Here is a 13,700-nt window from a genome sequence, read left to right as displayed (position 1 = left end):
CATGCTGAAGTCTTGCACTGGCACAATATCGATACAAGCAGGCTAAGATGCCGGACGGTATCGGGTATCATTATGCATTTCTTCGATTTCGGACTCTCATAACTCCATGCTATGGAATGCTTGCTGAACGCCTTGCAATGCAGATGCTGAACCTCCTTCAATGCCGTGAAAGTCCCAAACCCCTATATCGTCCTACAACTCTTCAAACACTGAAGAATCCGAGTTGCAGAGGCATATCTCGCTGCCTGCGCAGCCCTCATTCCTTCCATTAAACACCTCTGCATAGTGTGCTAAACTTGTTTCACGAACGCTATGAATATGTTAGTCCATCTGAATCTTCAGGTATGCAACGAAGATGACTTACTGGCATCGATCTGAACCACCTGTGGCAGCGCCAATCGTACCTTGTTACGATACAGTGCTGGTTGCGATCGTTGCAAGGGATTGCCTTCGAAGTACACCGTCTCCAATTCTTCCTTATCCTTGAGCTCCTTTTCCACCTCGTCGAATCTGCTGAGCTTACAATTGCTTGCCCAGAATTCGGTGAGGTGGACGAGGCTCTCCAGACCCGTGAGATGTTCGATCGGGTTGGCGCTGATGTCGATGACCTTGAGGTTCGTATTGTGCTCGAGACCGGAGATTTCAGTGATAAGATTGTGCGAGATGTGTAACTCTTCGAGGCTAGTGAGACCCTGCAGGCCGGTTATTGTGCGCAGACGGTTCGACTGGATAGAGAGTATCTTGAGATTCGCGAGGGTGTCGAGGCCTTTGATTTCAGTAATCTTGTTCTTGCCCAACCACAGCTCCTCCAGGCCAGTCAGAGTCTCCAGGTTTTCAATTTCGCGCACCCTGTTTGCGCCGAGTTCGATTTGCCGCAGGTTGGTCATGCCATCGAGATTCTCTATCTTGCTGATCTTGTTCTGCACAAAGTACAGGTCTTTGAGTTTTGTGAGATGGCTCAGCCGCTTGATGTGCTTGATCTTGTTGAAGGACAGGTCGAGCGATGTGAGCTCGGTGAAAGCGTCGAAGCTTTTGATATGTGCGATGAGGTTGTCGTAAAGATCGACTTCTTGTAGTGTGGGCGCGACTGATTCGGGTATTGAAATGACTTCTATGCGGTTTTGGCGAAGGCAGAGACGCTACGTTTGTCAGCTCACCTATCGCAAAGGTTAGAGAGGGTGTGCTACCTTCATTTGCGTGAACCGCTCTAATCGCAGTGAGTCCATATCTGCAACTTTGCAGTGTACCAGCTCGATCTCGTCTTCATCGTCGGGCACGTCGTCTAGCAGGTCTTCGTCCGCTGCAAGTTGCTCTGGCGGTGGGCCTTCGTCGTCGGACACCTCTGGCTCACTTTCGATTTCCACTTTGGGATCTGCTGGCCCGTTTTCCTTAAGAGCCAGCTTATCGATTCTGAGTTTCCCGTCCCAGCCTTTGCTATCTCTAGGCTTGTGGTCGTCGATCTTTTCCTCGTGTGTCTCGCCCGTATTTGACGGCGCCGCGGGGTCACGCTCGGTGGGCGGGGTAGTGTTCGAATCAGCCATAGTGGCGTACAAAGCGATCTTGATAGGATGTATGTGGAGAGTTTAGTTGACCGAAAATATTCGACCACAAAGGTAGTGTGAAGTGTAGTTGTATCGGACTACTTCGGATGCTTGTTCAGGCAGGAGTTACGTCGTTGGAAAGCTTAGCTTAGCCCAGGACAAGGGTCCAGCACCCCTCAGCCTTGCGGAGTGCACTCGAATTCCAAAACCAACATCTTCACCAAATCGTCACGATAATCTCCGAGGAGCCAATGTAGTTGGGATGTGCTGTTGCTGTATTACTTATCGTATGTATCCCGCTATGTGCATGATGTCGCTGAGGTATTAGTTGAAGAGTAACCTCACGACAACTATCGTGTGCGACACTAAAAGCTCCACAGGCCTAATTAACGCATGACCCTGCACGATTAGATTGTGTAGCAAACGCCTGTGCCACATTTCAATCTTTAATACGGCCTTGAAAGTGGCCCTGTTTCTCTCCGACATCAAATCCCTCTCCCGTCAACTGGACCATGTCGTTCGAGAACTGTGGTACAGTAGCTGCCATGTTTGTTCTCAGCCGCCGTGAAGATTGCCTCGGGTACAAGATGTACAACGTTGAACGGTTGGCCACCAATATATCGACCACTTGTTGCTTACTTATCGTTGCTTCTTTCTTTGATGCGTCTGGGGGGCATCTTCAGCCACCTCCTCATTGCTACACACCCTCTCGTAGCGGGGATCTCGGATCAAGCCAACACCCAGCACACCCTCAAACATCAACGTTCGACTTGTGACTTGCCGCTTACAGTAGTAGGCTAAGATCGACGCGGGATGGCCTCGACATGCGGCCCGCACTGCATTGCACTGCGCTGCACTGCACTTGTCACGGGGCGAAACGTGAACGATGTGTGGCATGTGCTGGTTCATGTATTGAATCTAGCCTGCTCCAGCCGCCACGACGATGGTCATGCAAGATGGTCGTTGAAAATATCCGAACTGCATTGAGGTTGAATGCCGACAGAATCATGGTTTGGGAGTGGATGTGGCGGTGGGCGCGCACTCGAGGCCCACACGGTGATAGGCTGGGTCTGACTTGGTTAACCGCCGCCCGTCGTACAGGGTTAGCGATGTAGCGATGCACTCCGTGGCTGGAGGGGATTCCCGGAAGCAGGGCCCTAAGTTTATTGACAGAGACATGGGAGTTGACAGGCAGATGCAAGTCGCAAGCAACGTCTACTGGCGTTGAGAAGGTGCTGTTTATTCATGTGATGTACTCGCACAGCACCAAGAGAGAGCGGCTCGCTGGGTGATGTAATGCAGCCTGGTCGCGTCCGCTTGTGGATAGACTCGCAGGGTGGAGTGCAGAGAGTGGAGAGTGAATGCTTGGGCCTGGCCGCGGCTAGGCGACCATACGGTTAGTGGGGACGCAATAGTGCTAGATGGGTGGCACCCCTGTCGACTTCGTATTGCGCTTCTTGGGCAGCCCAGTCAAGTTGGCGAAGCATGCTCGAGTCCAGCGCGCCATCTGAGTCTACAGTCTCCAGAACGGCATCACAGTCGCAGGCACGCTGCAGGACCCGCAAGAGCACCCCAGAGCACCCTGCGCCGCCCACAAGGACGGTTGTTGGCGGAGCTGTTGGCGCTGACGACGGTGAAAGACGGCAGCTCATTTCCGCCCGCCTTAGCGAACCAGCCTCATCCCAAGCACCGATCCTGACCTCGCGAACTCCCTCCCTTACACCTCCCGACCGCGTCCTCGACGATCGTGTCCTAGCCACGGCGACATTGCGACTTCTTCCCATCTCGCGCGCCTTCCGCATCCACCGCAGTTGCCCAGCAATTGCCTTTCACGGAAGCAGCGACGGGCGCAAGTCGGACCACCGCCAGCGACCACGCACGAGGCACCACCACGCGACGCGGCTAGGGATCACCACCAGCTCTGCATCCTTCACCATCGCTACCGCTCGTCTTGCACTGCGCGCTGTCTGCCTGAGGTGACTGCTGCCTAGTGATGAGCATCGAGCCCTCGCACTCAGCTGCCAACGGTTCTGGTACGTGACGATAACGATGCTGCCGCCCCCAGCCCAACGCCATCGATACGGAACCCGTGCACTAACCCGGTGACGCAGCTTCACAGGCCTTCAGCCCCAACACAGTCGTTCCACCGCCCCGCTCGTCTTCACGAGGGCCACCGATGGACAACAATCACGTCGCCGGCAGCAGCGGGGAGAGTAATACGAACCCGCTCCTGGCCGTCGGCTCACCGCCAAACGAAGGGCAGACGTCCAAGACCGGGCTGAGTGGCGCCACCGCGACAGACACTGAAAGCATTGGCCAAGGCTCCCGGCACTCCAAGCGCAGCTTCATGGGCAGAAAAAGGGCGGGCAGCACTACGAGCAGCAAGCGCCTGCAGCAGCGTGCCGCAACCTCGGAGAAGGTCACACACGCGGCGCCAGTCGCCCCCACAACCAACCGTGAGGGTTCCATGCGAAGCAAAAAGAGAGGCGGCGGCGGTCTTCTCTCCTGCCTGCCTTGCTTTGCGCCGAAGGAGTCCCGAGCAACAGAAGATGTTGCGCCTCCAGAGAATGTCAAGCGGACTGAGAACGTGCCGGCCGGACGCACGTCGCAATCGACGCCCGTAAAAAAGCAGGAGCCCAATCCTGCCGAATCAATCACTGCTGAATCAAAAGAACCCCTAGATGAGAAGGCGGGTGTTGAGGCTTATGGCACGGGTGTTGCCGAGAAGCCCAATCACGGTGATGGCACGACCGAGCGCCAGTCACATGATATCTCGCCGCCTCAGATCGTCACAAGAAGCGCGTCCAAGAAGATGCAGGCACAGACGGAGTTCCCACCGCTCCCTGGCCAGCCCGGTTTCCTGCAGACGGATCATCCCCAGATCAATGTCACGACTCCCACGCCCGGAACTACTCCGGTACTGCCCACCGTGCTGCCGAGGCCCTCTGTTGATCAGCAAAGGATCATCGAAGATCAGACCGAGGAGCAAAAGCAGATCGATGCTGACATTGAGATGAAGGACGTGCCAATCTCGACCAACGACGTTCACCAAGAAGGCGAAGACCCGGTAGCAGCAGCGCAGTCTGACCACCCCAAGATCGATCTTCCTCCCCCGCCTCCCGTTGAGCAAAGACAGGATGCTGTGCACAAGCAGATTTCAGACGTCTCGGAAGCCTCGGAGCCACAGAAGTATCTGCTCGGCCCAATAGCACCAAGGTTCACGGGAAAGAAGTGTCTGGTTCTCGATCTCGACGAGACTCTGGTTCACAGTAGCTTCAAGGTATGCTATTACGCGAGCTAGGTGACCGTTTCCTGTCGTGCTAACATTTCTTAGATCCTGCACCAGGCCGACTTCACCATCCCAGTTGAAATTGAGGGACAGTACCACAATGTGTATGTCATCAAGCGCCCAGGTGTCGACCAGTTCATGAAGAGGGTTGGCGAGCTGTACGAGGTCGTCGTCTTCACGGCATCCGTCTCTAAGGTATTATTTGTCTAGCCCGTTCTGCCAGTAACACATGTTAACGACCACAGTATGGCGACCCACTTCTCGACCAGCTTGACATCCATGGTGTTGTACACCACAGGCTGTTCCGAGAGAGCTGCTACAACCATCAGGGCAACTACGTCAAGGTATGTTTGAGTCTTTTCAAGTGACTCTGTGAACTTTGCTAACATACTTTCAGGATCTTTCCCAAATCGGTCGCGACCTCAAGGATACCATCATCATCGATAACTCGCCCACGTCGTACATCTTCCACCCGCAACATGCCGTCCCGATCAGCAGCTGGTTCTCTGATGCCCACGACAACGAACTCCTCGACTTGATACCCGTCCTTGAGGACCTTGCTGGCAGCCAGGTCAGCGATGTTAGTCTGGTGCTTGATGTCGCTTTGTAAGCGAAGTGGAAAACGAGGATGAGGAATACCCCTTGCGCATACCCTTTTTTACTACCCTGACATACCCTTTCCTTTGGTCATCCTTTCCTCCCGGAAGGGGAGTTTAGACCGTACGTTTGTAATCAGTCTTGTAATCTGCAGCATGAGGCGGGTCCACCCGACACACATCAGAGCTTAGCTGGAAGAATGACAGTTCTTTCGTCTGGGTCTCTTGAGCTGTCTGTTGCCAGGGCGGCCCGCCACCTTGTGCGAAGCCAAAATTGCTCAGGTTCGGTATTGTAAGAGGCGTTCGAATCGACGTGGAATGATCGCTGCTGGAAAAAGATGGAAAAGAGCATTAATATTGTCACACTACATACCCACATACCCGCTGTTTCCGTAGGTCGACGTTGTTTGTCGACTAATAGTATTTCCTTTGTATACCACCCCCTTTCTTAGCATGGCATTGCTCACGGGCACATGTATCGTTTCGTTCAACCTCCACGACTGGAGCGTGTATTGACTGATATCTTGTTTCCTTTCTTGTACTTGTGTCTTTTGTTTCATGTAGTCGAGGATTTGATGTAGCGAGAAGAGCGATATGGGGGGTTGGGGGAAATGATGGTTCAGGTAGTATATACAAGATCTCTACCGAAATATTTGTCGTGCTTCTGATCGATCTGTGGGTCAGTGTTGTCAGTGTTGTCACATGTTGCTATGTCCTTCCCGTTGATGACGTTTTGGAAAATCACATGTGAACAAGTGCACAAATTCAAAATGACTCGTGCAACCACTTACCTTTCGTCCCGCCAACAGCGAACACCACACCCGTCGCCGCCACGCCTGCAGCTGTCAACTTTGGGACACTGACGACACATTGGAGCTGATATATCTCCGACTGTCTGCCTCCCTTCGCTCTGCTTCGCCTCTTTCACAGTTCTTCATGGCCCGGTAGCACGACGCCGAAATACACCACCCATCATGGAAAAGTACAGCCAATTCCGCGATAAAGGTACATTCATCATGCACCCAGGACCTCCAATGGAGCTTCAGATACTAACACACGCATAGGCACAGCGATTGCGCCTTTCCTGCCCGTGCCTTCCCCTCCATCGAGCTTTCTCTGGACACCCGTACATGTGTTCCTCTTCTTCACGCGCCTACCGTTTGTCATAGGGTTTTCGATTCTCTACTTTGGCATTCTGGACTGGCTACCTGTGGGGCATGCGATCAAGTATGCGGTGCTGTGGTCTATGCTCATGGCTCCTGGGGTGTGGTGGGTGGACTTTCAGGTCGATGGTGTGAAGCGGGGGTATGTATACCTCTCTCTCCACGCAATCCTCGAATATGTCATACAAGAGACGGAAAAATATGTGCTAATTGCATCCTCTTAGACAGCTCTCCTCGGCGAAAGAACAGCTCCCCAAGCCCGGCACAATTATCGCTTCGTCATACACTTCCCCCCTCGACCCCCTCTACCTCGCCGGCATCTTCCAACCAATCTTCACCCGCGCATATCCAAACACTCGCAAGGTCGAGCGCATCACACTCCTCCGCGCCATCCTCCTCGCCTTCTCCCACCCCACGCTCTCTCCCCCCGACACCAGCAACCTCGTCACCCTCGCGCAGCTCACTGCGGAAAACCCCACAAGCATAATTTGCGTCTTCCCCGAATGCACCACCACAAACGGCCGCGGCATCCTACCTTTGTCCCCTTGCCTGCTCAGCGCAGCCGGCGACACGAAAATCTACCCCGTAAACCTGCGCTACACACCTCAAGATGTCACCACCCCCGTCCCCGGCAACTACCTGAGCTGGTTCTACAACCTCCTATCTAAACCCACGCACCAGATGCGCGTAAGGATCGCTAGTCGCATCTATAATTCGCCGTCGCAGGACTCGCCCAAGAAGATTGTGCAGAAGGCGACGGGCACGGGCTATGATACGAATATCTTCGACCAACCGGATTTCCGCAACGGGGTCAATGGGAAACACTGGGATGCGGATGCGGGCATGCAGGTTGAGACTGGTGTTGGCGGAGTGGAGGACGTGAGTGCAGATGAAAAGAAAGTATTGGATCGGATTGGGGAGGATTTGGCCCGGTTGGGGAGAGTCAAGAGAGTCGGGTTGGGAGTTGAGGATAAGATTGAGTTTCTGAAGGTTTGGTTGAAGAGGAAGCGATGAGTAGGTGGAGGAGTAGTATCAGGGAGTTCTGGAATGGAGTACGTGGACATGAATATGGATGGTTACTTTTGGAAAGAATATGTAGGTATGAAGAATGAGTTATCATGATACCATGATTCTATTTCTGTCTCGGCTTTTCCATGCCATACGTGCATATCCTTTTTTAGTCATGATATAAATTCTACCATCACCGGATCAATCAGTCCAGTTCAAACCGCACCACCTCAACTCCATGAGTACCCGAAATCCAACCCAAATCATCCAAACATAACCGTATAAAGCCCCTCATCTCGAATTCACTCATAAACCTATACCTACCGTCATCCCATCTCTAAAACATACTCGACCCCTTTATCCCATCAACGCCATTCGTAATCCCCTCGACAGACCTCGCACTCCCATGCTGGTAATCGCGCGTAATCTCCTCCAGCATACCAGCACTCGCAGCAACGAAGCCGAGATACGGACGGCTGGGATCGAGGACGCGAGAGAGGTACTCGGGGTGGAACTGGACGGCGACGAACCAGGGGTGGTCTTTGATTTCGATGACTTCCATGCGGACGCCGGCCTCGTCTTTGCCGACGAAGCTGAGGCCGCCTTTTTCGAGCGTGGCGATGTAGTCTGGGTTTACTTCGTAGCGGTGGCGGTGGCGCTCGAGGATGGTGTCTTTGCCCGCGTACAGGGCACGCAGGCGCGACCACTCGCTGCCGGGCTGGAAGAGCGTGGGGCGCAGCCCGAGACGCATGCTGGCGCCCATGGTGGTCTTGTCGACTTCGGGCATGAACATGATGAGCTTGTTGGCGGCCTGGCCGTCGAATTCTTCAGACGTTGCGTCCGAGATGCCGCATACGTTGCGCGCGTACTCGATGACGGCGATTTGCATGCCCAGGCAGATGCCGAGGTAGGGCTTTTTGTTCTCGCGGGCCCATTTTGCGGCGGCAATCATGCCTTCGGTGGCACGCTGGCCAAAGCCACCGGGAACGAGGATGCCCGCGGCTTGGACGACCTTGTGCCAGGCGTCGTGGTATTTTGCGGGATTCGACACTTGGCATTTGGGCTCGAGGTGGTCCGAGTCGACCCAGCGGATGTCCAGCTTTTTGCGGCAGCGCATCGTCGCGTGCTCCAGGGACTTGATGACGGACAGGTAGGAGTCTTGTAACTCTACGTATTTTCCAACGAGAGCAATAGTGACGGAGTCGTGGAATCGGGTATCATGGCCAGTGAGTGATTGCCATTGAGCCCAGGTATGACGGCCCTTATCGGTCATGGCAGGAGCTACGGTGATTTGATCAAGGGCGAGGAATTGTCGTACCATGGGGATCAGCTTCTGCTGTTCGAGGAGCATAGGGACCTGGTAGATGGAGGGCATGTCTTTCACGACTACAACCTGCTCCGTCTCAACCTGGCAGAAGTGGGCAATCTTCTCAATGGCCGAGGCGTCTAGTTCGCCCTCGCAGCGACAGGCAATCTGTAGCACATCAGCTACATGGCCTGAAGGTCTCCAAACAGACATATATCCCCTCCGCCATAGATCATGTTGTACGTACCAGATCCGGAATCATACCAGCCATGCGCACATCCTTGATGGCGCGCTGCGTCGGCTTCGTCTTCTGCTCCCCGTGGATGACGGGCACATACGAGACGTGAATCTGCATGAAGTTGTCCTTGCCCGCGCGGCGCCTCAACTGACTCATGGCCTCGATGAAGGGCGCGCTCTCCATGTCGCCCACGGTGCCGCCCAGCTCAATGATGCAGACATCGGGCTCCTCGTTGGTGTCGTCGACAGGCACGCGCGCGACGCGTTCAATCCACGACTGAATCGCGTCGGTGATGTGGGGTACGACTTGCACCGTCTTGCCCAGGTAGTCGCCCTTGCGCTCGCGCTCGATGACGTGCTGGTATATTTTGCCCGTCGTGATGTTGTTGTCGCGCGTCAGGGTGATGTTGAGGTAGCGCTCGTAGTTACCGAGATCGAGGTCAACCTCGCCGCCGTCGGACAGGACAAAGACTTCGCCGTGCCTGTCGAGTGGTTTAGTGGGGTGTAGTGGGGGAGTCGGAGAGGGGTGCCCTACTCCTTCGGGTTCATTGTTCCCGCGTCGACATTGAGGTAGGGGTCGACCTTGATCGAGGAGACGTGCCGGGCTGTCAGTAGGAGCTGCGCGCGTCAAGTCGCGAAACTTATCTTGAGGCCAATCGTCTTGAGCAGCAGACCTGTCGACGAGGCTATGACGCGTGGGGTTAGCAGTGGACATGGACATGTCCAATATGGACTTCTTTCTCTGCGAGTATCTGCTGGCTCGAGTCGAGTCTGCCCTTTACTAGCAGATACCGTGACGAAATACTAAATCATCCCCTCGCCAAACCAGCAGTCCTCGCGGAGAAAACTTTTGATCACACAACCTCGAGTCTTACCTATAATGCCCTACGTTCGCCTGGTTAGTTCTAGGATCAAAGGCGCGGCAACACGCAGTAGCTCACCTTCCCCACGCCGCTGATGACACCTCCAGACACGAGCACGTACTTCATGATTGCTTTGGGTGTCTGAAGTGCGGTTTGGGGAAGAGGGAGAGAGGAAAGGTCAAAGTCGGCCTTCGCAAAGAAAATTGTCCCACCGCCTACGGTTCTGGTGGGGCACCCTGACCTAGTTAGCGCCAACCAACCAATCACTCGTCTCTTCACTCGACCTCACTCTATTACTCTATTGCTCAGACAAGAAAATCATGCGCCTGCGTGTGCAGCTTTGGTATGTTATCTGCACAGTAAAGCCTATCAATTGGTATCGTACTTCCACTTCCTGCCAGCTCTAACCCCATTACGCCATAGTCTCCGCCGAGTCGGTCGACTGTCCGTCTGCATTGTCTGTAATGCGTGCGATCCAACCAGGAAGGACGAATGTGTCTTATTCGTAATATCGTAATGATGCAAGTAGGTATTTGTGAAAAAATGCTTCAGGTGTCCCTAACGTCAATGTACCGCCCATCGCTATAAAATTGATGCCTTTTGTTGCCCTGGAAGAGATGATCCGTTAACCTCGAATGATGACAGCAAACGCCCGCTACATCCGGCGTTGTCGCTTCATCTCCTCCTCGTGTGTATCATGCTCTTGGCTGCTAGTGAGTCGTTTGCGCTGCAAAGCCTTCTCGTTGCCCTTTTTGACCTGGATATTGCAGCCCTGCAGCTTCAGCGCTCGAGTAAGAGCGCTACTGGGTCGCATGCCCGGGAAGTCTTTGGCCGTGTAGACGGTGAACACGTCGCTCATTACCTCTGTGAGGATAGGCGAGAACCCTCCAACGTGCAAGTTTACAGGATCGATTCGCATCAGCACAAACCGCAAACGGTACTTGCCATTTGTGCGACAAGACAGATCTGGGAAGCAGAAGAAGCAACCCTCATTGTCGTGCTCGTCCTTTGCAACCGAGGGTGACGCTACCAGCTGCCCCATCAATCTTCGCGTCGTTCGTCGGTCGGGTTGAATCAGCGCTGTCTCCTCGTTCGTCCCGTCTGCATTCCAGAGGGTGCAGTGCACCACGTTAAGCGAGTACCGTAGCTCTTCCTGTTCAGCAACGCCAGTCTTTGGGTCTGTGACTAGGAGTTGGATGATTGGTGGAGGGTCAATGACTCTGCGATCACGTTCCCCAAACCCGCACGCTCTGGCTGCTATGGGCTGCTGTCGCACGCGAAGTTCATAGTTGAGATTTCTGCACTCTGTCAGCGACCATTTACTTCTTCTTTTAGACGCAAACCACACTCACAATTGTTCATTGTATACAGGTTGTGGTATAGACCCAGGCAGTCGGACTGTCCGGGGCTCTTTCCGGGGCGGAGGTGCCGCAAGAGTAGGTGCAGAGTAGGCTATTGGTCCGGAGGGTGGCAACGCTCGTTGTGAATGCGAGTGGGAGTCGACAGACCCCCTGAATGGCGCGCTGCTCGACGCATAGTTTGGCGCATAGCCTGGCGATGATATCGAACCGTATGTTCTTGGTCGGGGAGGTTCGATTGGAGACGCAAGAGGCGCATACGACTGGTCTTGGTGGAGTTGATGATGTACTGGTCGGGATTCTTCATACGAATATCGATGATCCGTTGGCCTTGTTGATCCTCTACGATCAAACTCCGAGCGAGGTGATGTCGAATGTCCGTATTGGCGGGGAGAGTACGGTGGATCTAATCGAGACGGCGTGTACGGGTGGAGTAGCTTGTCGAACGGCGCGGCGGACCTGTGCGATGGTGGTGGGGGTGGTGGAGGCGGTGGTGGCTGATGGTAGTCGTGTCGAGGAGGCGGCCCTGGGTAGATTGAAGGAAGGTGGTTGATGGGCGATCGAAACTGGTAATCCATCCGCGGTGGTACAGCGTCTGAGGGGATTTCCAGCGGTTTGAGTTGGATAGGTGGGGGCAGTTGCCGGTGAGGGTAGTCTAGGAAGCCGGGCGGCGCGAAGACGGGGAGCTTCTGAGTCTCAGTCATGTCTGACAGTGAGCGAGGGGAGGTTGGTGAAGGAAGTGACGGCAGTGAGGGAGGAGGAGGTGGTGGTGGTTGGGACATGCGTGTGTTATTATCTGTTCGAGCCGGGCCACAATGCACGAAGCCGCATTGGGAGCACCACCTGTGTTCACGTTGCGAGGCTCTTGTTCAAATTAGAGAGGGCCAGGCAGTGGTGCAGTGTCAGACAGAACGTCAGGAATGCGGCACTAGATCGAGTGTGGCGGCATGAGAGGTTTATAGTCCCAAGTCCCCTTGTAGGCGGCCCTGTACGTATCTGGACGGTCAACAGGCAGATCGGCGGCGGATTGCTTCGATTGCGGTTACGTTGACGTTGGGTGGAGAGGCGCTCAGACAACGGCACCCGGGAGCGAAGAAGGATGCAGACGGGGATGTCCCGCAGGCCCTGGTCGAGTGGCAAGCCTCACGCCAATGGTGCACAGGAGCGGAGGGGTCAAGGGCATGGAACAGACGAGGAAAAATAAACGGCTTTGCACGAAACGCGGACTAGACAGAGGCAATATCCGAGGCGGTGGTGGGCAGGTCATGATGACCAGGATCGTACGAGAGCAAGCCAGGGAGGCGGATGCAGCAAGCTGGCTTGGTGTCGAGGAGCGGTGCAGTGCAGTTTGCGATGATCAAAAGGCTCCGGGATGGAAGCTGGGCGAGCCGGCTAATGCATGTGTTGCGGCGGCATCCACTCCTTCACACCAGACGACAGGACGGTGCTGGCTGTGCATGCAGGAGGGGTCCTCGCGACGCTCTGATTGCACGGGCGCGGATGCTCTTGTGGTGTGACTGCGCTGGGTTTTCGTGGGGCGCTGCCGAATAGGCTCATGCCCGGGTCAAACAGACAGCCAGCAGACAAACAATCGGCCGTCTGTGTGCAGAGGGGGTGTGTGGCTACGGCGTGCGACGCGAAACCTACCTGGCCTAGTAACATGGACAGCCCAGCAGTAGGCAGACAGAGACAACCTGGCAGAGGGACATGCCATCCAGCACGAGTCGGGCAGCGCCGCGGAGCATCGTGTGGGAGGGGATGCGATGGGCAGAACGAGCAGCACAAGCAACATGGGGGAACACGGACGCATCGCTGCAAAACAAAAAAGAAGCCATGACGGCACAGGGCAGGCAACCGGGAAAAGTCGATGTGTCAACTGGCCAACGGGCGAATCAGCCCTCCTCGCTGCCGTCTGCTCTCCGCAAGCCCAATGGCCTCGTCCCCTCGGTCGTCGACGGGCGACCTCCCTCGGCACACAGCGTCGCCGGCCACTCAAAACGAAGCCCCGTTTCCAGGGTTCTGGTCGAGCTTGGTGCAACGTGCAGAACGGTCATGCACCACAATCAACGGCCTGAGACCGCCCTTTCCCCTCCGGGACGCCATCTACCGCTCTCGCTGTCACCCCGAGCCCGCTGTGCCTGGCTCTGCCTGTGAGGGCTTCACGGCTGCTGGTAGCGAGCGTTGCAGGAGACACATCGCGCCCAAGTGCCTCCCCATTCGACGACTGGCCCTCCCCATTCGACGGCCCTCCCCATGCAGCGCAGGCAATGCGGCAGGCTCGCCGTGCCATGGCTGAAGCAGTGCGTGCATGGCGCGGGCGTGACCTGGAAACCCCCATC

The 13,700-nt window shown here is 55.2% G+C and overlaps 6 protein-coding genes across 6 annotated transcripts; 3 read left to right on the top strand and 3 right to left on the bottom strand.

Moving 5' to 3' along the window:
• Positions 1–338: 338 nt before the first annotated feature.
• On the bottom strand, positions 339–1,541 carry P153DRAFT_298597 (L domain-like protein; the record flags this gene model as incomplete). Its single annotated transcript, XM_033664221.1, has 2 exons — positions 339–1,139; positions 1,188–1,541. 2 exons carry the CDS (start codon positions 1,539–1,541, stop codon positions 339–341), a joined length of 1,155 nt encoding a protein of 384 aa, XP_033520678.1.
• Positions 1,542–2,977: 1,436 nt separating this feature from the next.
• Positions 2,978–3,620, top strand: P153DRAFT_89417 (uncharacterized protein). Its single transcript, XM_033673472.1, has one exon. It carries the CDS (start codon positions 3,027–3,029, stop codon positions 3,519–3,521), a length of 495 nt encoding a protein of 164 aa, XP_033520677.1. The 5' UTR covers positions 2,978–3,026; the 3' UTR covers positions 3,522–3,620.
• A 1-nt stretch (position 3,621) lies between these two features.
• Positions 3,622–5,640, top strand: P153DRAFT_89418 (phospho protein phosphatase-like protein). Its single transcript, XM_033673473.1, has 4 exons — positions 3,622–4,821; positions 4,876–5,025; positions 5,076–5,174; positions 5,228–5,640. Exons 1-4 carry the CDS (start codon positions 3,718–3,720, stop codon positions 5,438–5,440), a joined length of 1,566 nt encoding a protein of 521 aa, XP_033520676.1. The 5' UTR covers positions 3,622–3,717; the 3' UTR covers positions 5,441–5,640.
• A 586-nt stretch (positions 5,641–6,226) lies between these two features.
• On the top strand, positions 6,227–7,793 carry P153DRAFT_369620 (uncharacterized protein). The gene is made up of 3 exons (XM_033668820.1): positions 6,227–6,431; positions 6,491–6,731; positions 6,814–7,793. The coding sequence occupies exons 1-3, from the start codon at positions 6,401–6,403 to the stop codon at positions 7,601–7,603; spliced, it is 1,062 nt and encodes a 353-aa protein (XP_033520675.1). The 5' UTR covers positions 6,227–6,400; the 3' UTR covers positions 7,604–7,793.
• On the bottom strand, positions 7,769–10,393 carry P153DRAFT_89347 (CTP synthase-like protein). Its single transcript, XM_033673470.1, has 6 exons — positions 10,082–10,393; positions 10,016–10,025; positions 9,786–9,826; positions 9,676–9,737; positions 9,151–9,622; positions 7,769–9,071 (listed from the first exon to the last, which is right to left on the bottom strand). Exons 1-6 carry the CDS (start codon positions 10,127–10,129, stop codon positions 7,935–7,937), a joined length of 1,770 nt encoding a protein of 589 aa, XP_033520674.1. The 5' UTR covers positions 10,130–10,393; the 3' UTR covers positions 7,769–7,934.
• Positions 10,394–10,658: 265 nt separating this feature from the next.
• P153DRAFT_389026 (uncharacterized protein) lies at positions 10,659–12,065 on the bottom strand (the record flags this gene model as incomplete). The annotated part of the gene is made up of 2 exons (XM_033670807.1): positions 10,659–11,301; positions 11,356–12,065. The coding sequence occupies 2 exons, from the start codon at positions 12,063–12,065 to the stop codon at positions 10,659–10,661; spliced, it is 1,353 nt and encodes a 450-aa protein (XP_033520673.1).
• Between the last annotated feature and the right edge of the window lie 1,635 nt (positions 12,066–13,700).

Source organism: Dothidotthia symphoricarpi, assembly GCF_010015815.1.
Source record: "Dothidotthia symphoricarpi CBS 119687 unplaced genomic scaffold P153scaffold_18, whole genome shotgun sequence".
NCBI lineage: Eukaryota > Fungi > Ascomycota > Dothideomycetes > Pleosporales > Dothidotthiaceae > Dothidotthia > Dothidotthia symphoricarpi.
Note: the sequence above shows the minus strand (reverse complement) of the source record. Positions and strands in the feature narration are given on the sequence as shown.